General features: G+C 44.7%; 1 protein-coding gene across 2 annotated transcripts in view; it reads left to right on the forward strand.

Moving 5' to 3' along the window:
* RhoGAP15B (RhoGAP_ARAP and RA_ARAPs domain-containing protein RhoGAP15B) overlaps positions 1-9,622 on the forward strand; it is a 119,733-nt gene extending 110,111 nt beyond the window's left edge. For both annotated transcript variants that reach the window (XM_084602935.1, XM_084602936.1), the window contains 3 exons: positions 4,649-4,731; positions 6,400-6,441; positions 7,692-9,622. In XM_084602935.1, coding sequence (XP_084459061.1) covers positions 4,649-4,731; positions 6,400-6,441; positions 7,692-7,839 — 273 coding nt within the window. In that variant the 3' untranslated portion in view covers positions 7,840-9,622. The remainder of the gene's footprint in view (positions 1-4,648; positions 4,732-6,399; positions 6,442-7,691) is intronic.
* Positions 9,623-26,376: the final 16,754 nt, after the last annotated feature.

Below are 26,376 nucleotides of genomic sequence, written 5' to 3' on the forward strand. Positions count from 1 at the left end.
CCAGCACCAAAAAAATTGCATGTCACAGCAGGTATATATATTGCTAATGTGTTGGAATTACAGTAAAGACTCATTATTTAGAACTTTGGAGAACAGGGAAAGATATTAAAGTTATCGCATTGTGCCATGAAAACTTCTTGGCGCATATTTGGCGTGTTTATTTAGCGGAAGACAGGACAATGCTACCTGCGTCTGGGATGAGAACAGTGTCACAAACACCATTCTTCAAAATCTTGTCCCCGGCATCCTTCTCAGTGCAACACGATAGTGGTGGTGGTGGTGAAAAGGATTTATTACTTCTACCCCGCTGGGGTAAATGCGATGTTGGCACTAGCTCTCATTAGGCTTAGCAGAGCTCCCACTAGGCAGAATCGGAGATCGAGCATAAAATGCCCGAAAAGGGCCCACCTAGGTGAAAGTAAAGATAATATACACACAAAATTTTTAGGGTACAGGCAACATTTCCGGCCTACCCGACGAAAATTGCGGAAGCCGATGTGGAGTTTTTGCCCTCATCGGTGTTCCAGAAAGATCTACCAGCCAGGATGCTCACCAAATTGGGTGTGAATGACACTTGACGAGTGGACATTTATGGAACTATGGAAGAACCGCGCAAATAGAAGCAAAGGAAATGTGCATTACCATCATTCAGCATTCGAAACTGCATGCTGCTGGTCATGGTTGGCTGGCTGATGCACAGCCAATAGCCATCATTGCCATGGTTGCCCATGCTTATAAAACCAAAAATAAACTAAACATTCGGCATCTTTTTAAAGATGTGGCATCTATTCTTCAATGCACTAGCATTTGCGCACATGGTCGACTGCAGAATGGAATTCAGGTTTGAGAAGGCTATTTTCATGACCTCTTACGTATAGTATCAAGATATAAGAAGTATACTCTCATACCTTGATGCAGCGTACCGCTGTGAGCCTGTTCGAATTAACCAGTGGTTGACATAACATCCAAATTAATGCAGTTGTGAGCCATAGCCTTACATGGGGATTGGCCGCTGGAGCGCCAACAATTTAAATTATTTGTGTTTAAAATTGAGGGGGCCAATTCAATGATTTAATTTTACTCAATGTTAATAGAAATAGGGCCAGTTGCCAAACTGAGAGCTGTTTCGCTGCTTTGAGGGGCACTGCAGTCATACCAGACTTTAGCTGGTCCGTTCGGTGGTTGGACTCATACGGTGCGTGCAGCATGGAGGGCAATGCGGTTGCAGCCGTGATTGTTGCTTGTGCTGTCTGTGCTTGCATACACAATTGAAGGTGCTATAAATACCATGCTGATCTGCTGCAATTGAGGCTACGCGAGGGGTTACAGGAGCAACAAGACTGCGAGACATTTTCTATTGGCTCCGCATGATGCGGGCCTCCGTGCTTTATGGGATCGTGCGATTCCGTCAGTTGACGAAAAGATTTCTGTCAAGTCACATGTGTACGACCTTCATTTTCACAAAAGATAAAATTGAGAGGTATAAATAGAGTTTCGCTGAAGGATGCGTAACGAAGGTTTTCCTTAACCTGCCTTCCTACCTATCAAAGCCACCTACAAAGCAGCGAAAACTGTCAGATGGGAAGGTACCGTCAAATAAGAAAAACAAACTTAATCCGGACTATCACTCTGAAGGAGCAGCCTCAAACTTCGACTTGCCTATGATGGACGGCAGGCCCTCGTTAAAGGACATCGAGGATGTTGTTTATTGTCCCCACGCTGTCGAAAGATAGCAGGAGATGACGATGGAGGCAGCTTTGTGGCATATTTTGTGCTTGGAATGGAGCAGAATACACTTATTATATAAATGAGTCCTCATTTAATTGTTCCTGCAGAACGGGTAGGATGTAGCCTGTACTTTTCGAGAGTTTACAGTGCAAGTGAGGAAGTTTTATTTGGTAAAGCAGATGCATTTTTACACGATTTCTAGCCAAGAGGAGCAGTGTGAGTCAGCAGGTTAAGAATGCAAGAAAGAATTAAGTTTCACCTGCTCTAATGTGAGCATTCGGGATAAAGTGCAAAAGGTGGATGCTGTGCTGATCATGGCGTCTGTTTAATGCATTTATTGGAACACCATTTTATCGGATTTAGGACTTTGGTCTGGGCTAGTTGGTGCATTGCTATTAACGAAAGACACGCTATTCACACTTCCTTTTGCACTCTGTTTTCCGTTAATTAGGGGTGTGCGAATATTGAAATTTTTAATTGAATTGATTATGAATATGAGAAATTGCCTTCAAATATCCAAAATTGTATCAGTTAAAGAAAAATGGAAATAAAAGGTGCAGTGGCGTTGCGAGGGGGGTGTGGTCCGCACCGAATGCCGCGCTCAAGGGGGTGCAGCTGGGCAGTGAGAGGAGAAAAGGTGGGGGCGAAATGAATTATTGCGTAAAGATGCGGAAAGACACGCATTGGTGCCGCTGAGACACTGACTGGCAAATATGATCTTCTCGTAAAACGAATTATTTATTGCGTCATGGCCATCGTCAGCAAAAGTGTCATGCTTTTGTGGCGGCTCTGATTGGTCGAGACGGGATGACGTCATGTAGGTCTCGACCAATCACAAAGCACCACCACAGTATACGCGAATGCGTTCCTTATGTGGTGGTCTTATGCCAGTCAATGATCAACAACTAATTATTGGCTAATTAAAATATAATTACTGTTTACTAATTAATGACTAACCAATTAAATAAATAATGATTACTAATGAATTGCTAATTAGTAATATTTGCATGATTAATCAATTCGTTACTAATGAATGCCGTGCACCCGGTAAAATCAACCACACAACAGTAAACTTAGACAGCTGTGAAGATACAAGAAGCACGATCTCGTCGCTGCCAAGCAGAATTCAGTGAATAAATGCAATCACAGAATGTGAAAGAGTTGTCGCTTGCTTTATCCGTAGCAGCATTCATCGCTACATGCGCAACAGTCGCGTAGCAGAATGCAGTACTGAGGCTTTCGCCTTTGATCACTTTAGTCGCCAAAGTGTCCTCGAATTTTTCTGTTGTGAGTGCTTGAAAATGCATGCCTTAGTTTATGCCAGAGACTGTACGCCATTTTAATGTTGGACCGGTCCTCTGTATGTGTGTATGCTAGGGTGACCTGCACCAGGTGCAGGTGACCTTAGCAACGCCACTGAAAAAGTGCAATCATTGTTCACCTTGGTTTATTTCAGAATTGAGCATGGTGTAGTAAAATCTTAATATCAGTTAATTTGCCTGAACAAGGTGCGGGATCTTGGCTCACTAAACAGGCTCGCTTCGGTCAATTAGAATGAGGGATTGCGTTGAGGTACGACCCACACAGCCAGCGATCCTGAAATAGACATCCACAAACCTGAAAACTTAACATGATCCCATGGCGGCAGTCAGGCGAGAGCATTGGCCAGTTTGCACAGATTTAGATGCTGCTCAGCTCATTAGTGTTGTTCCATTTTTATTTTGAGATGGCGCTTTGCTGTTTCAACGCCTACACGTGTATCCCATGATTTGTGCATTCACATACTTCGAGTACGCTGAAACTGCGTGCTAGTCATGTACAGTTTTGCTGCACTACATGCTTCAGCATGCTTCACCGTCTGGACTGTGCCATTAAGCATCCACAAAGCGCAGTGGAGCGTTTTTTTTTTCTTTTTTCACGCCCGTTCGATAACTCATTTTTTCTGCTTCCTAGAAAGCTGAAATAACGAGTTTACTGTATCCAAAGACTTTAGACTAATTGAAAGTGTTCGAATATTAGGAAAGCTCTTAATATGAATTTTTCAAATCTTATAACAAACATATTTTATTCATATTTCAGACTGCAAATATTCGCACACAGCTACTGTTAATATTATTCATTTTACCTCCTTTCTGTGCTCTCACCGTCTCCTGGAGTTGATGCAGCTCCATGACTTTGCTACCTTACCACAAGGGAGTTTTCTGGGCATGTGCAGGATACCAGACTGCCCAGGCAAGAGGGCTCATGTTCAAATTATCTTTGGGGGAGCAGACTCAAGTTTAAGAAAACTTTTCTTTTTTTTTTAGCATTTGTTTTTACATAGACTTCTCTGGAGTTTGGCGGGACCGAGTCATGGAGTTCAAAGTGTCCCAAAATTCTAATTATATTAAGTTTGAAACAACGAGCTTTCACATATTTCATTGCATGCATTGCCTTGCCTGTCTCAGAACTCTGGACTTTGCTTCTGTATATACACAGCAAAGACAGTGGTCATCACAGCAGTCATATTTAAGGGCCTGACCACCTTGGAGCAGGACCTCGTTAAAGAAACACCCCTTTTCAGCCTATGTTGTCGGCTCTCGTATCCAAACATGCTTTCCAAACTTTCTACACAGTAAATGAAGTTGTAAAAGAAAGTTAAAACTGTTACAGTTGACTGAATAAATTGTTCTAGGATTTGACCAAATTGTCAAATTGTCAAGAAACCTTCGTGGGGTGCAAGGATCAAATGAAACCATCATTTACCCACAAATAATGGGCCCTGTGTACATTGTCGTGCTGTGCCTTATGCTGCCAGGGCCGAAAGGTGTGGCCCTGTATTGATGTTATGGTACATGAATTGAACTGCCAGTCCGTTTTAGCAGCTTGTGCTTGTCTGTGTTGTGACCCAGCATTCAAATGACGGCAGACATGTTTGCAGGCTAGTCAGCTCCTAAACCAATGGAATATTGAAGATGTTCTCTGGTTCATGGGATGTGAATCTCGGCGGAGCCCACCTTCCAAGTAGGTTCTACTTATCGGGCCTTCTATTGCTGCAGCTTGGTCTCTATATATTTATTGCATGCCTGCCAGTTTGTCAATCTTGTTGTTCTCTTTACATCTTTGCTTTAATATCGTAAATTTTTAGTGGGGGGAGGGGGGTATTTTACTTGTTCCGAATGTGGTGTAAGTATCGCATGGTTTGTTCATCACCGTCACATTAATGCCCCTCATGGAGGCTGTACGTAGTAAAACCTCATTCATTTGAAGTTGTTAGAACCACGAAAAAAAGATGTTCGAAATAAGTGGGTTTTTATATTGACTGAACACAGCAAAGCATTGAGGTGAGGCAAAAAACTTCATTTCGAGAACCGCTGCGGTACCCCCTGCTTTATCCTACCGGTACCCTTTATTTTATAGTTTTTAACAGGATGGCATCTCGGTGATGCTCTAAGCTAGAGCCAGCAGATAGCTGCATTGAAATGATGCTCCAGCTTGCCTTCCACACTCAGCCCAAATGGCAAACCTACACGGCTGTGTAGTTTAGGATTCCGTGGTGACCACATGCCTCTGAGGTTAATGTTGGAAATTACTCTCATGTTACCTCATCCAAAGTAGCAATTTCCAGTGTAAACAAGCAGGGTGAACAGAGCGCCGTTCAAAATTTCTACCATCTAGCTGATATGTATACAGATTAAATACCCTTTTCAATGTATGGAATCTCATACCTCCTACGGGACCTACGTGTTGCTCATCCTCGTTACCTTAACTTCAAATATGCTAGACGAATTTCGAATGGTTTTTTTCTGAAGAGGTCTCGGATTTTCAATACAGTACTTAAAATTATCGCAGTGCCGGCAAAGCACTCTATCTGCGGCGCGTTGCTGGAATAAACAGTGCAGGTCGATGTTGCGAGCAGTGACTCCGCGGCAGGCACAGGGCAAGAATGGTCGTGCCGTAGACACGCACTGCTGTTATAGTTGGGAAGTGCTGCAACGGCACCAGCTCTGCGTACGCTGCCTTGGCCACGGTCGAGCTGGAGAAGAGCAACGAGTGGGTGCACCGTTGCCGTTCAGTCAGGCCTTGATGAAGAGCCACGAGCCCTACCATAGAGGGGTGTTTCATGCTGTTACTTTTCGGGGCTGGGGTGCCACTACGCATCAAGCATAAGCATCACTTTGCGGCACTGCTCTGAGGTGCTGTCGCCTCATTGGTTTGTGACGAAATCTGGATCGCACATTCCCACACAACGATCCATATCTTCTGATTGGGGAGGCTGGGGCAGGCCGCCGCTTCAAAATATCCATTCAGGTTTTGCAGAAATTTTTTAAATTGTATGGGGTATCATAGTAACTGAGTTGAAATTATCCAGGGTTTACTATACTTGCTTGTAATGCATAAATAAGCAAGTAAATATTGGTGCACCTCTTCGTACTTCCTTTGCCAGCATGTAAAGGAAAACAATTTGTATAGTATATAAGAGCTATTTCCCTGCCTTTGACAGGCACACCTGACAAAGGGCTTCCTGACCTGGCACGAGCTGCTTTATCCTTTAAGTTAAATTCTGCTTATATTAAGTTCCATCCTGCAAATGAAGAGAAACTTGAAATTAGCGGCAACGAATTGGTGTTCCTTGCATTTTGGTTTACTCGGTCATCAAATTGGTTAATCACTATGCTTTTGACATTGCAGATGGAATTTCACATTTGTGATGCGCCAGGGAGACATTAAACGGTAAGCGATGACCATTTCTTCCTTATCTGATGCATGTTATGCACATCTACCTTGTGTGATGAATTCTGCTTGTGCACAGCTCCACAAGAAATTGTGCCTATTCATTGTCATTAAAATTAAGGTGCGCTATAGTTAAATTTTAATAACTGGTTTCATTATAGTAGTTTAGAAAGGCCTTGAACATTCAAGGAGATGAGCCTCACGGAACAGCAAGTCACTTCCTGCACTTGTGGTTTCTCCTGTTATTGATATTGATAATGTTGCTGCTATGCTTGGATGTGGAGCAGGCAGCCATTAGTGTAGTGTTGGCACTTGCAATGTTTTGCATTACAAAAGATTCAAATGAAAATAGAATGCATAGGAATATTTTTGAATACCTGCTTTCCAAATATCAAATCTAGGTGTTAGAAAGCAATGGGAGAGGATAAATCATATTTATTGTGGGAAAAGCTCTTCATAATGATGATTTTATCATGGTTGCTGCTTCAAATGGAAGATGATTGGAAGCGACTAGTCGCTTGCGAACCACCATAATTACTCGCCTAATGAACTCACTTTTTTTTTAAGAAAAATTTAAACCTGTTTCGGGGGAGTTTTCGCTGTGGAAGAAAAACAACTTCTTTTTTTCCGTGAGAGCCATCGGTTCAATCCTCCGCCCATCAATCCACGAAAGCACAAGGTCAGCTGCGATGCCAGCTTTAGCATCGTTCACTTAGAAAAGTGTTTGCTGCTGTCACACATTCCATTGATTTTTGTGGCAGTGGACAACGCCTGCCGAGATTGCAGTTGCATATATTGAAAACTAGGCTTGCACAACCGGAGGAGGTGGGCAAGCCACCTTCTGCACTCCTGTCAAGGCCCCTGGTGCACTGCCAAGCCCCCACCTCTTCCCACTATGCCCACCACAAAAGCCATGTCAAAATGTTATCGCTACTGCGCAGCGTCTTGGCGCACTGCCAAGAAATGCACGTGGCCTGCGACAGTGCGAAATGGAAGGACATGCTAGAGACTAACGCATTTTTTTCCTCTTTTTCACATTCTAGAAGGAAAGGAAGGGGTGGGGGTCATTATGGGAGTAATTACAGTACATGCACCCAAGTGTAATTTTCATTCTCATTCAGCATGCACTAAAGTATGCATCCAAGTAAAGGCAACCTTTGCAGCAGTTGTGGTAACAAATGGCTGCACACGCGAATCCCCTCATGTTGCTCTTTCAGTTTCGCATTCCACACTTGTCTCTGAATTTGCAGGACAAGGGACCGGCCATTTTTTGGCAACTGCGTGAGCTTGGCCTCTCAGGAGGAATTCGAGAAATGGCTGGCGGCCATGCTGAATGCCGAATTTCCCAAAGGTATCTTTCCACCTCCCCCGGAGCCCATTCCCGACCTGCTGGCTTGATCTGAGCTGGTGAACGTGCAGATGTTTTTTCTCATCCTTTTGACATCCGACTGCTGTTGTAGTTGTCTCATGCAAGCTTGGTGAATCTCTCCGTGTCTATCTCGTATCAGCTAGTGCACTGCCAATGGGGGCCTCAGGTGTCAGAACAGGGTGACCCATTCGCATTCAGACCTTAAATTCAGTCGGTATATTTGGTCCTGCACTGTGACCAGTAACAAGTTCCCCAATTTTACCCACCTGACTCATATCAAGCAACTTGAAATGCCTCTTATTTGCAGATGTATCTAACTGGCAGTGGGCATTTTCACATTGTGAAAAGGGAAAAAGACCATGGTGCAGTCAGTAGCTGCACTGCACCTGCCAAACAGATTGGGAGACTGTTCAGCTTTGCTTACACTGCTATGTGTGCTATCATTTTCTTTACATGTCTTTTTGGGCATTACTGTAGATCACAGGTTCTTGAAACCTGTTGCAGACAAATTCATAAAGAACAGAGGTTGTTATAAGAGAGGTTATTTACAACCCAATGATAACCTTTATTCAATAGCTGACCTTGAATCAAAAGCAGAAACATAAGCACCTGTCCGCATTAGTAGTGCACTAGTTGGTTGTTCAGGTTCAGCTGCCAGTGTTGCTGTTGTGGTTGCTGGTTGTGTGCTTCTCTCTGCTACTTCTCTGGCACAAATGTGCACGCACACTGCTCTGTTTTTGCACATGGAGCTCCAGTCCAGTGCAGTTGGTGTTATATGCTGAGTGCTGTGTACATGTCTGTCTTTATGTACCGTTTACTCCTTTTATACAACGAAAGTGCGCTATTGCCTTTTGTATATTTAAATCTAAAGTCACCCAAGACTGGATTTGCCTAGTGTTGAGGCTTTCACAGGGTAGCGCTTTGAGTGAAGAGCATTAAGGCTACAACAGGGACCGCTCTGTAAGTCATCGCTCTTTACAGCATTTTATATCAGAGCATGTCGCCAATCAAGAACTGAATTCATTTATCTGGGCTGAAAAAAAAGAAAGATTGAACAATGTCGTATTCAGCCACGTGGCTTCTTACTGGCTTTGTGCAAAGTTGAACAGGGTGCTTTTAATTATTGTGCATTGTTTATGACATACGCATTGTGAGAGTGGAACCAAGAGTAAGTTGTTGTTTTTTCACAACACAGTGATGTGCGACTCAGACATGTGCTTACATATGAAAGTTCTGAGGCATAGTATGTGCAGTTTCTTAATGACCCCCTTGCTAAAGCGCAGCATACTATTCACTAAATTTTTCATGATCATGTACTTGCATACTGAGTAGTACATGCACCGTGCAGTGATGAACCTTATGGAATGCGCACTTTGTGGACCAGACATCTGTTGTGAACTTGTGCTACCCACCTAGTGCTGCCGACTCTGAACGCTCAACCTCTCAGCACAGGTGTACACTAAGAGCGAACAAATATATACATCGTTTTTTTATATTTTCTTTAGGTAGGTTAAACCAGCTTTCATTTTATAAATGCTGCTTTTTAAATATTTTATGCATACTTGACTGCCAACATGATGCGAGTGGACATCATATGAACATGTGCATTTAGTACAGAGTGTACAGTATTTTTGCTGGGATCTTTTGGTGGCAACTATGGTTGAACATTTGTGCCATATGGTGCTTGTCATGTAATCTCTCTGATCAAATGCCTTGCACAAGCTTGTTGCTCTCTCTGACTTCAAAGTATGTTGCTCTGTCTGGTTTTGTGAACAGGTTGTACTCGTTGGCTGCAATAAAATGTTCACTGTACATGTGTCTCATGTTTGAGCATGTTTGTTGAAGAGGGCCGTCTTACCACAGCTTTTTTTTTGCTTGTTGGGTGGGATGTGTTTCTCACGAAGTATCTGTACATAATGCATGGGATTTATTTTCATTTCCAGTTTCAGGTCATGAGACACTGCAATTCTGGGTGGATTGAAGATGTTTTTTGCTTCTCTTTTTTTGCCCGGTTTTCGTCTCACAAATAAAAACGGTCGGCATTCTCTTGCAGTGATGTTTTCTCTTCCCATTCCATAGTGGTATTTCTACTGCTGCATCACCATAAGTTTATCTTCCTTATTGCATCAACTCCTGATTAGGGTTATACTACACAAATTAGGCATGAATAAAAATAGGAGCGCAGTGCTATTTTTTAAAGGACAGGCCCAATACCTCCATGCCAGGTCAGGCGCTGTTTATCTCATGTCTTGTTTGTCCTCCAAAATATTGTTCGTTTTAGTCGTCACCAAAACCATGATGAGCTGAACAGCTTAACGTGTATTTGTAAAGCAAACTTAGTGCATTAAAAGCAATATTTTAAAGCAGTATAGACATCATTTTTGGTTGTGTGTTTTACTTTTTGTAACAATGTATTTAAGCATTGCCATATATGGAATATCTTGCGCATCAATAACAAGAAAACATGCAACCAAAATTTGGTATCATAGCTGATAATTTCAGGTATAACTACACTGATATGCCAAAGAAATGTCATTGTTATAACCAATTGTTTTCAAATACGGGTTACCAAAGACAAACATTTTGAGAGCATTTAATGACATTAAAGTAGCTTACAATGCTGATTTCATTACAGGAAAATTTTGCTGTGGTTTAGCTTGTGGTTAAACCTGGAGTTACATGAGAGCAATCTGCATGGCTACGCTTAGGTTCGGCTTGGAAGTAAAGACATAGCTTTTGCACATAGCAGTTTACTTTGTGGTTTCAGCTTTATTTATGCCTTAGGGGAATCACTTCCCGTATGAGCACCCCTTGCCTCTCGTCGTTGAGTATTCTCATTTGGATGTAGAGGATTTCTAGTGGTATGACATCTCTACGCCGAACTCCAGGGCACACCACCGTTGCAACGATCAGAACGAACCTTCTGTTCTAGCAACTCTCTGTTGGTGTTTGCCTCTACCAACTACAGAGTTATCTGTCTTCTTTTTCTTCTTTTCATGGACAGGCACGGCGAAATGGCGAGACTGGCCAATCTAGCTCTCGCTACAAAAAACTTTTCAGTCAGCTTTTAATGGTTCACTGCAAATACATAGTTCACATCTCGCTTCAGGGTGACTTCAGAAACAGGTCGATTATGTTGCATCCAGAGCTGCGAGAGCTTTGGACGCTTTGCATCGAAATGTCAGATCTCTTTTTTCGCCTACAAAAAATGTATTGCACAAGACTAACATTAAGTCGGTTCTTGAATATGCCTGCATCATTCGGGACCTTTCAGCGGCAGAACACGAAGTAAAATTGGGATTTATTCTGCTTGGTTTGTGTCTGGGATTTTCAGTACAGATATTCCTACCAAAACTTTGAAGTGCAGTGGGACCGCTTTGAAGTCCATCGACATGAGTTGCAACTCATTTTTTAAAACAATTTATTATTGTTCTTTTGGTATTGGCAAGTTATATGCTATAATAAACACCTCACTATATCTCTGACCACACGTAATTCTAATTCATAGCACTAGGGTCTGCAACTTCTTTCTCCTCACTGGTTGCCTCTCAGCGGGTTTAATGGCGATTGTTTCCGAGAGGTGTCTCTGAACGCAACCTAAGATTAAAGTCCCTCGATAATTTGAAAGTAGCGACACTCTCCTCCACTCTGGCACTTTCCTCTTCGAATATCCTCGCCCACCGCCTGCGCGCGCTGCACACGGCACGCTTTTTTGGGCAGCGCTCCTTCGCCGTCCGGGAAATTGGCTGGCACGCGCTCTTAAGTTTGCGTTTTTTCCACGCTCTGTTATCGAATAAAGACACGAATAAGATATTCGACTTGCTTGACTGTACCGCGAGCCATATAAATTAGCGTCTCGTACGCGCAATGAAAGTGCAAATTACGAGCGCTTTTCGCATGAACAAAAACCGCTTGCCGCATACACCTCACATTCCTTTGACTTTTCATTACCGTGTGTCTTAACCCGTCATAACATATTAAGCATAATATTTACTATATATTTGAACATTCCTGCATATTCTCAGCATACCGATGCTGAGTTAAATGTATTTTCACCTCAAACTAATTTTAGCGGAAGTAAAGTTTATGCAGTTGTTAACGAGCGGAGTTTCATTAATGCGATGGTTGCTAGCAAGAGGCTGGAACAAATGCTTTGATGGTCATCCTAAAATTTTTCAAGAAGGCTTAGACTGAGTTTGGTACCGCGCAATGCACATGCAGCTGCTTAGTTGTTTTCGTAGTTGAAAATTTTCGCGGGTGCTTGAAAACGATCGAATATCAACTTTTCTCTGTTAAGAATGAAACGGATCTAGCTCCTGCTGTCGGCAGCCTTGAATTGACATCGAGCCGAAACCGAGAGCCAAGATCAGGGCACCGATTTCCCGTCGTCCGTACCCCAAAATTTGGCCCTGTCGACCACCGATACTTCACCTTGTCGGAAGTTCATCCACATTGGTGTCAACTCTAATTTTAGTATGACCAATATTTTTTTTCCTTTGCTTTGACTAGACTAAAAAAACGTGACCCACAACGCTTTCAACTCTTTAGTGGCAAAATGTGGATTACAGGCCTTATGTTGATAACTGCGACAGGGTGCGCACGTACAAAATACGCCTATGTCAACTCAAGATCAAACAGCATTGTTTTCTTTGTACACACTAGACCTCTCGGGTCCAAGGCCGACGGCTACTCTACGCTACGAAAATGGACATGACGCCCGCTAACTGGGCAAATAATTGAGGAGGCCCACCTAAATTTGGAAGTCAAGACTGAGTTGGCCATACGCAAATTAGGTTATAGACACCAATTTCCGGTCAGACTACCAGGTCAAATTTTTGGGATTCAGAGGGCCACATTTCGGAGGTGGCCCTCCTAGATTGGTAGATTACCACTGAATTTCCCATACTCAAATAGGTCGGACACCAATTTTGGTCAAATTCGGGCGAGGACAAATTTCAGGGTCCAGAGAGCTAAATTTTGGGAATAGGCCACCTAGGTTTGGAGGTAATCCCTGAATTCGCACTACGCAAATGAGGTTGGTCATTAATTTTGCCATCTTTTGAAGTGGTCAAATTTAAGGGATTTCTAATGTCTAATTTCGAGGGTCTAAATAGACAAAATTTTGATGTGCGGATATGTATACACTCTGTGGACAAGTTCTGCGAAAGAGTCCTCTACACGCTCCTGCGACATAAACCTATTAATGAATTAACAATTTTCCTCAATGCACACGTTAGCGCTGAAAAGCGAGACCTTTAGTTCAGAAATTAAAGCGGCTATTGTATGCATCAGCTGTCGCTATTATATTGCACGTTGAGCGGAACCATGAAGTCAAAACAATAACGGCGCAAAATGATCAGTGAATAAAGTGAGATTATCAGCTTTGTGATGCGCTTGCAAGCAGTTTCATGTCGCTTGAAACAAATGCACAGTACGTCGCAGAGGCAGCAGATTCACTAGTCTTCGTCGGGGTGAAGTGCTTGCGGCCGATGTTGTTGAACCACTTTTTTATTCGAATAGCGGCCTTCTTTCCGCTCGGAATTGCGAAAAGAATGAAGCCTTTTTCATGACAGCTTGTGCAAATAAATATGCAGCAGCTCGGTATAGCGCTGCATTAAAACAGCGCGAATAGCGCGAAGTGCAAGCGCGGAATGCTAGGGAGCTCGCTCCTACAAACAGCGGCTGCCTAAAAAATGGCGCCGACTAAAAATGAAAACACAAAAAGAGCGAACTTTTCGCGCGCTTTTCCCGGTGACGGCCCGCGGAGCCAATCACCGTTGAGAAGAGCGCCGATGGGAGAGTTAAGAGAGGAGGATCTGCGAGGGTGCGCGGAGCGGCGGCAAAGTTCACAGAAAGTCGCTACTTTCGTTTTATCAAGGGACTTTACCTAAGGTATACACACACTCGCTGAAAGCAAGAAATGATTACGGTGAAGGTAATTAAATAGTGTTACCGTTGTCATATGCCGTCATCGTGGCTTCGTTCACGGTTGGTTTTGCGGCTATTAAGAATTAAAAACATCACACAATGCAACCTAAAGGGGAACACCCCCAGGAAAGATTTTGGTAGCTTATTTTAACGTTTTCGATTTTTTTTTAAATTCAGAAAAAAGTGGCACCTACAGGATTCAAACAGATGTTTTATTCGCTCAGTGCTCAGGTAAGTAGCGTCAATATCCATTGTGCCAGCGAAGCAACAAGTACGGCAGGTAGCCTCAGCAGCCTGTACCGAGGCTCTTGACCACTCGGGCTGTCAGTCCGTCTGGCGCCGTGGCAGTGCTGGCACTCAGACGCGTCAAGGCTCGACCTAACTTACGCCCGGAGATGGTCCACTCCGGCTCCCTCATTTTCGGCAGGTCTGCGATATGGCCAATACACGTCGGTGACGGCCCACTCAAGGCTTTGTATTCCAGAGTAGTCGTACGTCTATATACAACTTGGCAAAATGGGCGGTGAGGCATTCTGTCATGTTCGTCACTGGCAGCCCCGTTGCAGAGTCTGTGAGCTGAACTGAGGGTTGGGTGCTTCTGTCCAAGGAGCTGACATACCTCCAAACCTTCTGCGTCACTGACCTACCGTCTTGGCGGAAAGATTTTGTCAGGCACAAGTTATGGTCAGCCACAATTTCGCCTGCACCAGAGCTTGTACTTTTTGTTTGAGTACAATGCCTTTGTGACTTGACGGCTTGGCGGTGTACTCGCGGTTAGCCTGATGGAGTGATCTGCATGCTGCCTCTACTTCCACGTCCCACCACGCATTCCGCGTGCCTCGCGCCGGCTTTCTTGCCTTTACCATGAGACTCTCGATAACACCCCACAAAGCAGCCGCATATTCCTCATAGGTTGTGGCCTGCATAGGCTGCAAGCTATAAGTTCGAACCCTTCGGAGACCGCCTCAAGCGCCCAATCTCGTCGATGATGTGTGCGAGCATTCTGTCTTCCTGAGCGCGAAAGCTCTATGTAGAAGGCGGTTGCGGACACTCGATCCTAATACTGACCGCCCCATCTTCATCAATGTGGAGCTTTGGGGAAAGGGCATGGATATGGGCAGAAACCAACACATAATCAATGCATGTGGCACTACCGCGGGCGCACCATGTGAACTAGCTGTCTTTTCCTTCCTTTGTTGGCGCGCAGGCAACGGCATTCTGCAACGCAAAGCCACATCATACAGGGGGTTTACATGAGACCGACAAAGTCTGGTCGGGGAGGCCTGTCGGGCTAAAAACCGGCTATCGGGCTCATGTATACGCTAGGGGGTCGAGCTAATTAGGACCGTCGGGTCGTGTCCCGCCAGCCCGACTGCAGGGGATGGGTTGGCTCGACCCTAACCCGATGGGCGAGGGACATGTATACGCTGACGCGTCGGGCAGGCGCCTCCTCTCTTGCCTCCTTGCAGGTCGGGGACGGGACCGTGAGCTGTTCGTCTGAGCATTCCTTCTCTTCCTCCTCTCCCGCCTGCGCCTGGTTCATTTGCTCGACGCACGGTGTAGCAGCGATCTTTGCCCGACAGAATCGAGCTCATGTAAACCCGGACGGGTCGGGATGGCTAAGCTCGACAACCGGCTCCCCCCTACCCGACCCGCTTGCGTCGGGCTCATGTATACAAGGCTATACACTGACAAAGTATAAACGTCAGCCCGAAGTTGATGCACACGCACCTGATCAAAAGCTGAACGTGAGCTGGAACGTTGATATCCTCGAGAAGCACCCCGAAAAACGGCTAAAGGTACGTCGGACGGACCCGATGGTCTTAAAGATACGTCCGACAAACCCGGTGCGTTTCTTTTCTTTTTTTTTTTTTTTTTTTTTTTTTCAGGATACGTCGGACGGATCCGGGAAATATTTTTCAGAGTTACGGCGGACGGACCGGATCTGCGGGGTTCGTCCGACGGACTCGACGCATTTTTCTTTGATATGGGCCTTGGGATCCGTTGGGAAAGCCGGACGGATCCGAGATCCCCAGATGTGGTTGTAGCGGTTGTAGCGTTGTAGCAGTTCGTTGTAGCAACAACATGGTAGCCATATGTAGCCAAATCGAAGTTGGTATGAGATGTGTGCGAGGTGCAAGAAGTATGTATTGCATACTGCATGCGTGAAATGTGAAATTACAAAGAATAGTACAGTGGCAAGAATAGTGCCTAGAATGGGTGATATACTACGTATGGCATGATGATATAGGTTTACGTGAGTTGGACCGCGGCAGGGTGGCAAGCAAGACGCAAGCGCAAGTAATCGCGGTGTTGACGGCCAGCCCGCGGCCCGCACGCCCGCTCATTTGGTCCTCGTTATCATGTGGATTAACGTATACGACGGTCGTTAATCAAAACGAAGAATCAAAACTACATATGTAGTTATGTAGTTTTGATTCTTCAAAGTTTCCTCACTTCCATCTGTGATAAGATGCGTCACGTAACGCATCGCTTTCTGCTCGCATTGAGGTTTGGTGCTGCAAGCTCTACTTAGTACATATACAAGCGGCGCTGGAAAAGCTGGGTGCCGCCGGCGTGTCTCTAGCCCAAGCATCGCGTCATTCGTGTTTGTTGAAGGTGTGGTTTGTGCTTACCGTGAGATGCTGTGATGTACGGATTACGTCCTACTAGAGTGCTGTGTGAGACCACGAAGAGTGCTGTGATGAGTGCGCCGATGTCCGGACGGACATCAGTGTGTCCGTTTATGATCGGCGATGTTGCACGTGCATGTCAGTGTTTATTAGGTGCAGTGGTAATTTATTTACACGCGCTGTGCAACAATCAGACGAAAATAAGTCATCGACAATTTGTTAGCCTGCACTACAGTGCTCAAAACTAGGAAAATGGGAATGCACATGATGCAGTTTTCGCATGTTGGAGTGGACCGAAAAATAAGTGCCCAGCCCACACTGCCAGGATGCGCATTACTAAAGGTGAAATGGTTCAGGTTTTTGTAAAATAGCTGCCTGGCACAGCACCTTCCTAAATGTTCAGGCTTTGTACTATTGTTGAAGGCCACTTTATCATTAATAAAGGAACAAATATACTTTATGTGTTAATGACTAGTGCTTTTTCAACATATGTTCATTTTTTTTTTTTCGTTTTTCCTTAGTTTCCTTTGTTTTTCATGCTAGACAAACACAAATAGTACACTTTTAAACTTGTCAGTCCAAAGCTGAACATGAATATCTGCCATGCATGTGACAGCTTTAATGCTAGAAAGGTTGACGTGTATAGCATGTACGTAGACGCTGCGACATTTTAGTGGCCCGTTCGGCTACTTGCCCCAAGGTTGTGATGTTTAATGCCAGTGATGGCAGTTGCACTTTGGTGCAGGTGAAATGCAAATGCTTCTGTTTCCTGCAAGATGTCAACACAAAGTACAAAGCCCGGGCAGTCAAATTAGTCTGGAGCTCTCCACTACGGTATTTTTCATAGCTACATATGTCACTTTAGGATGTGAAACACTACTTGCCATAGGTAGGCTTCATTGCTTTTTAGATTTTGTAACCTCTCATCTATGTTTTGCAACATTTGGCTAATTTTAGTTCTCAAACAGTTGTTAAAGATGAAACCGAAGCAGTTCTTGGCATGGTTTCCTGCTTGGATTAATTTGCTAATTGCAGTTCTTTGAAACTTGCATCAATGCTGGACAGTTCAAATAGCAGGCAGTTGAATTACAGAAATGATGTGGATCGTGCATTTCAGTTTTGACAAATGGAAAGTAACGGTCCCCTCCTTGCATGCATAGGTGCCCTTAGACAAATACATACTCGGGTGTGTGATTGTTGCGCATATCAAGGGTCAACAGAAGGCCATGTGGAGCCAGTGTGATATTCTTCATGAAGGCTAAAGTAAAATTGTACAACAGCTGCTGTACCATGCAGAAAAAAATTGATCATGTAGTGTATGATTAACTGACCCTCAATAGCATCTTACTCAGAGTATGATGTGATATATATCTGGTTTAGCATCCCAAAATAACTACGGCTATGAGGAACACTATAGTTGAGGGCTCCGGTATAATTTCGACCACCTGGGGTTCTTTTACATGCACTGACACCGCACGGTGCATGACGGCCTATTGTTTCGCCTCTATTGAAATGCTCCTGCTCTGGCTGGAACCAAATCTGCATCTTTGGGTTCAGCAGCCAAGCACTCTAACTACTGAGCCAGCACAACGGGGCCAAGTATCAAAATGCATGCCATTACATTTCCTTCTAGCCTGTGGTTTTCTTCACAGAATTAATGTATACAAGGAAAAGTAAATAGCAAGAAAACACTAGTTTTATTGCACATTATATTCAAATTTCGGCAAACATTCTCTGGGAAAAAAATTCTCATAATGTTTGCATGGAAACCATGAACATCTTACAAAAACAAAACAATGCACTTACTGCACTCCAATTATTAATGGGCAAGGTTGCATCTATGCTACTACACTGCAGTTATCACAAAACCACAAGCCCCATCTGCTTTGGCCAATCACTTGATGAAACTAACGGAGACAGATGTCGCACACCACAGACTGGTCATCTCGCAACATATCTCTGCATATGTTGCATTTCAATTTCATGCCTTTCCACTTAGCTTCAACTGTCGCCAGCATTACTAGTCACCCATCTTTTCTGAAATTCCTTTTTACGCTGTTGGGATCAGCATCCTTGTTAACGATGGTCTCTGGAATTTTCGATGCTATCATTTTCACATCTTCCTCATCTGGAAGAACGAAGGAAATGACAAGCTTTGAGCAGAAAAAAAATTAGGGAGACTCCTAATCTCCACCTGTAAGGGTATAGTGTACCAGCGTTAATGGTTCTTGTCTGCAGATCCCACTGTGGATTCCCGTTAATTTACATGCCCTTTGCTACAAACATAATTAATAATTCCTTAATTTATGTCTCTGTTAGCTCAGATATACTCATTAGCATACGGTCGTAGGCTGCCCTGTTAGGTGATAGACAACCTGGCATAGAACTCTGTAAGCCTCAACCTTTCTTAATTGGAGCTTAAACGTCCCAGAACATATTTCAAATATAACTTTGTAAGCTTGACTTAACAGCTCCTGCCATGTCGTGTGGCCTCATGACATTTGGCTCGTGGCACTTTTGGCTTGTGCACAGGGGTCATCTGTTAAATACTGGTTAACATGCATGAAAAATACATTTTCACACAAACTGGTGGCAAATGGTCCAGTGGTGCACTGCAGATTCTGAAATGTATACCTATATGCATGCAAGGATCGCATCATCACATAACATGATCAAGAGTTCAATCAGTACCTGTAGTTATAGCATTTCAATGCCCATTAAAGGACCACCTCAGACAATGGTTCTTGTTACCACAAGACCTGTTCTAACAGCGTACTGACACCATTCCACTGAGCGGTGGACATGTATATGCATACCCTAGATAGCTCATGATTGTGGATCTCATTTATTTCTATGACTTCCAAGGAGTTCCTGTCGTCAGAAACCCTACACTTTATGAAATCGGGACAGTTGTCTTGAAAGGTGATGAAAAGAAATAACCAGGTTACCTTGACGCAATGCTAAATTACAGAGGGTGAATATGCTGCATGAAGATACCAAGAAGCTTGTACAAAGAAAAGTGAGAGTCAAATGGCAGGATTTTTGAAACATTGAAATGAACTACAAACTGTACTTGTCAAACCTGTCATCAAGGAATGGAAATCATGCAGTAATCAAAAGCACAACATGGAGGCCATTTTAGGTCATCTTCACAAAACACATACCCACACCTCACACACCTTTATACTTATGAAAGAGGACAAACCAATATGCAAGGAGTGTGGAGATGAACTAACAATAAACCATATCTTACACGTGCGCCAGAGTCGAAAAAATAAGAGGAAACATTTTGTACAATTTTGCAACAGATCCCTTTCCATCCCAGCATGATCCTAGGAGAGACGTGCAAATTTCCTGCATTTTTGGTTTCCTAAAATGTTCCTAAATAAGCTACATCCTAAAGAACATTTTAGTCATTACACACAAAATAAATACATTAAACCTTGTTCTTGGTGCATGGCAGCATTAGTCTCTTATGCATCATAAAAATGAACACAATGCTGTAAGGTATACCTTGGTTAGCTATGTTATATGAGACAAGCTTTCGGTCTGGTGTGGTCCTTATTCACGTGAAAGCGCTGTCATGAGCGTCTATGTCCCAGCGATCGGAAAGTGACCTATTCCAATAATTTTACAAACTGAAGGCGATTCTACAGATTTCTAAAGACTGGAGTGCTCAACTGTTTTATCAACGTCCGCCTGCTTTGACAGCCTGGAGTGAAACTGTTGAAGAGAATACATTTTTGAACATTTAACGCATTTCTGAAGGCGTTGCTTTCAATTACGGGGCCCACAAAAAATTACCGACGATTACGTTACTTCCTAATGCGAAATTTGAGCGCAGCAAATAAGCTGTTTCACCTTTTCGATAGATTGAGGCAAAGAAATCGAGCAACACATGTATGCGTTATCACAGAATTTTTTTTTTTTTTTATTTTTCACACGTATTCCTTTAACAAAGACTCCCTTCTCGGCGGCGGCGATGAGCTTCTGCTTCAGCCTCGCTTGCACCTGGTTGCTCTCGACGGTGGCGATGAGCCTCCGCTTCGGCGGTGCGAACGGCAGGGTCTTCTCGACGGCGGCGATGAGCTTCTGCTTCAGCCTCGCTTACTGCTCTGGATTCTGGCGGCGACGGCGCTGGGCCTCTGCTCTGGCAGCTCGTTCAGCAGCAGCAGCAGCAGACGGAGGACTTCCACCGGTCGTCTCGCTCATGGCTCAGAAAGAACTGGCAGATAATTTCGCAGTGGCGAACGGCAGCGGCAATTTCGGCTCGGGCGGTGCAGATCCGCCGCCACCGATCTGGCTCTCTGATTGCCACCGCACAGGGATTGCATTGGAGGAGGAGCGAAGAAAGGAAGTTCGAGCCGGCGCTTTGACAACCGGAGACTCGCAGGAAGAGGGGGGAGGGGGGCAGCGTGTACACCCAGCGGCAAACGGTGGGGGCAGAAGCGCGCGCAGCAAGCGGACAACGCCCCAAGCAACATAGAGTTAATACAGACTCTAGAGGTAGATAGAGGGAAAGCTGGGCAGGGAAACGAGCTTCTCGCTGGTTCGCCGCCATCATCAAATTTATCATTGTGGCCAGCACAGTTTCTGCTCACTGCGTCAAAAATGAACAAAGGTTTGAACAAAAGTTTTAAAAACCGCTGCCGATAACACAACTGTGGGAAATTTCTATACATTGTTTTCAAGTTTCAAGCATATTATATAATCTTTCAGGCACCTTCTTGGCCATAAAGGAATGATGTAGAACAATTGGAAACCATGTTGGCGAGCAGACGTAGCAGATCAACAGTAAACACACACGAGCACCCTTTGACATTTACTGTATGCAGCACTAGCCATCCCGAATAAACCAAGGGCCGTTGCTGTGGAATTCGTAACTGTTTTTTTTTAATATACTGTGGTCGTCGTCTTGCGCCAAAGCAAATTTCTGACATATTTTCAGGTGATCGGGCGCAGAGGAGATGCATGTGCGCTCGACGGACGAAATGCATGCGAAGCGCGACACACTCGCAGGGATAGCCGGCCTTGCGATAACAACTCAGAAGAATCAGGACACCTATGTGATGTTACAGTAGGTACGCGGCGCTACATATCACAAGAAATGCTCCACACGCGACGATTCTGCTGTTGTTTACAGCACCTACTGAACAGTAGCCGCCCGCCATCGGTAGAGTTCCGTCGGTTAGCTGCACGCCGCCATCTTCCCACGATCTAGGTTGCCAGCTTCAAACCATTTTCATGTGCCAGATTTAGCAAGTAAAATTCATCTGGCAACCAATGAACAGTGTGATAATGGCGACAATTACGCTGTCACCCCTCGAATGCATTGGGTGAACGGGCAGCCTTTCCTCTAGAGTCTTTGTATTAACTCTATGCCAAGCAACCACCGACATCCATCAGGCGGCCAATGGCCATCCGTTTCGGATGTTCCGGATGGCCGATGGACGTCCGCGAACAGCCAGTGGACGTCCGTCGGCCGTCCGACGGGCATCCAAATGGACATGTTTGTCTCGCCAATGGACGTCCATTTCGGACGTCCGTTCCCGGATCTTTCTCGCATATATGCTGCATGCATGCTTTTTTCGCTCCCACGAGGTAATAAAATAGAAAAGCAGCTTAAAGTACAACAGGCATATTTTATTGTAAAATGTCTAATTCATCAATATGACGTAAAACTTGAAGCGCACATCTTCCGTGATGAAGTGGAAGCAACCAGCTTTCTGCAAGAAGAAAAAAAAACAGGTTAGTAAATAGCCTGTAGCTCATGCACAGCATAATCCTTGACTCGAGGTTTTCTGGAGGCGAATAACAAAAAAATTGAGTATTTCTCATATTGTACCTGCATTACAACACTTGTTACAAGCAGTCTCAAATATCAGCGAGGTTCTGCCCTCCTTTCCCTTAGTTCACGCCAGTTATATCGCACCCGCTATCTTTCAAATATCACATAGATTCATCTGCAATGCTTCCAGGATAAAGCCAAATAAGCTAAACAGTTCAGAAGGCAGTATCATACAGGCCATACCTAAATTAAAATAAGCTGATAACGCGCTTCAATAATTTCAAGCACAGAAAAGGCCACTCGCTATCTGAAATGCTTTTTTTTTTTTTGTAGTGGTGCACAACTTTCAAGCTCGCGAGCTTGGGCGATTATCGCTTATCGCATTGTACAGGAGCAGTTATGCATTTTATTACTGTAATGCACTGCAGCGCAGACTGTGCCTTCGCAATCTGCAACTTGCATTGAAAAATGCAGAGCATGCCACTTGCGAAGGCAAGCATATTAAAAACAACAACAACAAAAAAAAAAATATTTGACGACCGACTGTTTACCCAGCGCCTTGGTTGACGAAAACAAGGAGGTTGGTTGCAAGCTTTGCAAGATTGTAAGAGTGGAACGCGATAGCACCTCCAGAAATTTCCCAGTTTGCGTAGAGGAGAGGGAGAGCCAACTCACTCGACCTACACGGACGCCACTGCGCCGATAACTCCTGGTTTTCGGTGTAACTAGCTCCTTAATGCTCTTGCGTTGAAATGTGTCAGTAGGTTCACTGCGCTGTTACATATTCATACAATTTTCGCTGCGCAGATTTTCACGAAGCTCGATCGCAGTACTCACTTTCAAACGCGGTCGCTTTCGCCGGAGTCGTCCGTCCGTCGTGAACCACTGTTGCTCCAAGGGGGTAATCCTTTCACACTAGGAACTGGCACAACTGCGCAATCGTTGTCCTTGCAGCGCACACAGATGGGTGAAGACATTAGAGCGTAGTTGCGTGCACCCGCACAGAACGAAAAAAAAAAAAAAAACTGCTGCAGCGAACCGCGGCGGCTGGACGACAGCCGGCAATGGCGGCACATAAACATGTGGAACACTATTGGCCTCGAGATCGAGCAGAGTCGCCACCTTACGGCTCAGCGGCGAAACCTACTCAGTGTGGATGCGTTTTCGCGTCGCGTGCCAGCCCGCAGTGATTTACGCGCGCGCATGCGACGTGTACAGGAGGGTTTTTGTTTGTTTCGGAGTTCCTGTGAGCTTTTGCTTACCTATATGCCTCTTGCAAAATAAATATGAACAGTTTATAACCCCACGCTTCATTAAAAAAAATATATACTTGTCCGTATCGGGTATGTCATGCCTGGATAAGGACATCATCCATCGCGGTCTTCGGCGCTTGAGATCCTTTGACATGCAATGTCTCAAACGAAGTGGTACTGTCGTTACCGCCGTGTCAAAGCAAAACAGGTTGCTGCCGTCAATAAAAGTTAATGCAAACGCTCAGAAATCGCATATTCCCGTTTCTGTTTGGAATACCGCAGCTACTAAAACATATGCCACCGCAGACGGCTTCATATAGCAGAATGCAGTTTGAACAGACCACTCTATGCCTGCTATGCCTTTTGTATGCACGATAGAGTTGTGTGAGTACTTTTTTTTTTCTGCTTTTAAACCTCTGTCGCGGTGTCTCAATGGTAAGGGCCTCGACTGCTGATTTCGAGAACGGCCGGAGGATTCAATCATGACCGTTTCGAAAAGCGCTCCTGTGCTGTGAGATTTGACTGCACAATAAACAATGAAAAAAAAAAAAATAACGACACCAAAACCAGCCTCTGCAATCATCCGTCATAGCCGATGCCGCTTTCATGCGTTAAACCCGGGCCAATATGCATTTCTTTTCTTTTTTTTTCCTTTCTTTTTATTTTGCTGTTGAAGGCTTCTCTGCATCCGTAAAAGGGGTAGTTGAGCACATTTTGCCTTAGAGAAATGCTCGAATATTTGAGAAACATCTTCCCTGAACCTAATTGTTACACTGAATATTACATAATACAGTTAGATTAATGTACTTTACTGGTAGCCTATTATAATCATTATAATCCCTTTTCGTCCAAATGCTGTCTTCCGAGAAAACTCGTCGTTTCTGACAAGGGGAGTAAAACAGCTTCATGCGGGCTTAAATATCAGTGTTTAGCTCGAGAATAAATACATTTTTATAGTCGCATTATAAGACGACCTCCATTTGTTTCGAAATAGTTTTATATCCGGCACCTGTTTTGGAAGCTACCCTAATATTTTACTTCGCATAAAATTAAGTCACTGCTAAATAATTAGTGATACAGAAATTTTCAGCCGTTAAAATTGCTTCACAGAACATGACAGTGCCTATGCGCAGTTTATAACGATGTCTTCGCAGCGAGTAATTGGTGGCTTGCACTTTAACGTTACTGAAAATTAATCGCTGATTATTGTAAATTCTGTCAAGTGTGTAAAAGCTCACACACGGTGAAATTTATTGGCATTGCAAAACGAAATAATTACACTACTAATTTACCATTATATTGTTACGTACTCAGTACGTAACGGGGGTGTTTATTGGTAGTCTAAAACGCTGCGAGTCACTCAAGGAACACTAGCACACACCACTGTGTCTTCCGTTTCTTCGTCTTCTCTCTAGCCTCTTCTTCCTTTCCTGACGCCCAGAAGCACGTGACACTTCCCCCCTCGCAGACGAAGCCCCAGGACAAGCAGTTTAAGAAAGGTGCCGGGGATGGAACCTTTTTAGTCGAGCGACATGCACCACCTGGGTCCGGCGTGAGCATCGGCCACTTTCGGTGCGGCGTGAAATTACGTAGTTCACGTCACTCAGGTGCTCCAAAATGACAAAAGGGCCGCTATAACGAAACAGCAGCTTTTGGGCTAAACCACGCTTGCGCAGCGGCGTCCACAGCAACACTAAATCACCGGGCACATAAGAGACATGTGGGCGTCGGTTGTCATAACGCTCCTTCGAACGTTCCTGTGAGTCTAGGATGCGGAGGCGGGCAACGCGGCGAGCTTCTTCGGCTCGACATAAAGTAGTGGCAATAGAAGGCTCGTTGTGGAGGGAGAAAGGAAGGATGGTATCAAGACTGCTGCGGGGAACTCGAGCATACAGGAGGTAAAACGGACTGTAGCCAGTCGTCTCATGCTGTGCAGTGTTATAAGCGAATGTAATAAAAGGGAGGATTTCATCCCAGTTCTTGTGATCAGAGTCCACGTACATCGCCAACATAGTGGTCAGAGTCCGGTTGGTCCGTTCAACAAGTCCATTCGATTGCGGGTGATACGGTGTTGTATGACGGTAATCGCAGGTGCATAGACGAAGCAGTTCTTCAATAACTTCAGCAGTAAATTGGCGCCCACGGTCACTGATCAGAACTCGAGGAGGGCCATGGCGCAGGACGAGAAATCGCAGAAGAAATAGGGATACTTCGTAAGCAGTGGCTGAGGGTATTGCGGCCGTTTCTGAATATCGAGTGAAATGGTCAACACATACCACTATCCACCGGTTACCGTTAGAAGATCGCGGAAAAGGACCCAAGAGGTCGATACCCACCTGCTCAAAGGGTGTGGTCGGAGGCGCAATAGGGTGCAGCGGTCCAGGTGGACGGGAAGTAGGGAGCTTGTACTGCTGGCACTTGACACAACTGGCTACATAGCGCTGAATGACTTGACGCATTTTCGGCCAGTAAAAGCGTTCCTGTGTGCGATGAAGGGTCCGGGCGACACCCAAGTGGCCCGACGTGGTATCGTCGTGCATCATTTCAAGAACGGGAATGCGGAGGTTTTCCGGCACGACGAGGAGAAAACGTGCACCTCCGGGGTTGAAATTCTTTTTGTAAAGTAGGCCAGCACGAACGCAGAAACGCGCATCTCTTGAATCATGAGCGGCAGAGAAGAGCGGTGCCAAAGTCTGATCGTTGCGTTGTTCTGTCTGGAACAGTTGAGGGTCAGGAAACGTTGCCGAGATAGGCGCCAGGTAGTCATCAAAGTTGTCATCATCACTACCAGTTGATGAAAGCGGCAAGCGTGACAGACAGTCAGCGTCAGCATGTTGGCGGCCCTCTTTTGTATGCCACAGTGAAGTTAAATTCTTGCAAGCGCAATGCCCATCGAGCGAGCCGGCCGCAAGGGTCACGAAGATTTACGAGCCAACAGAGCGAATGGTGGTCAGTGACGATGGT

This window comes from Amblyomma maculatum, chromosome 4 (assembly GCF_055883805.1).
Source record: "Amblyomma maculatum isolate TAMU_Amacu chromosome 4, ASM5588380v1, whole genome shotgun sequence".
NCBI classification, from domain to species: Eukaryota; Metazoa; Arthropoda; class Arachnida; order Ixodida; family Ixodidae; genus Amblyomma; species Amblyomma maculatum.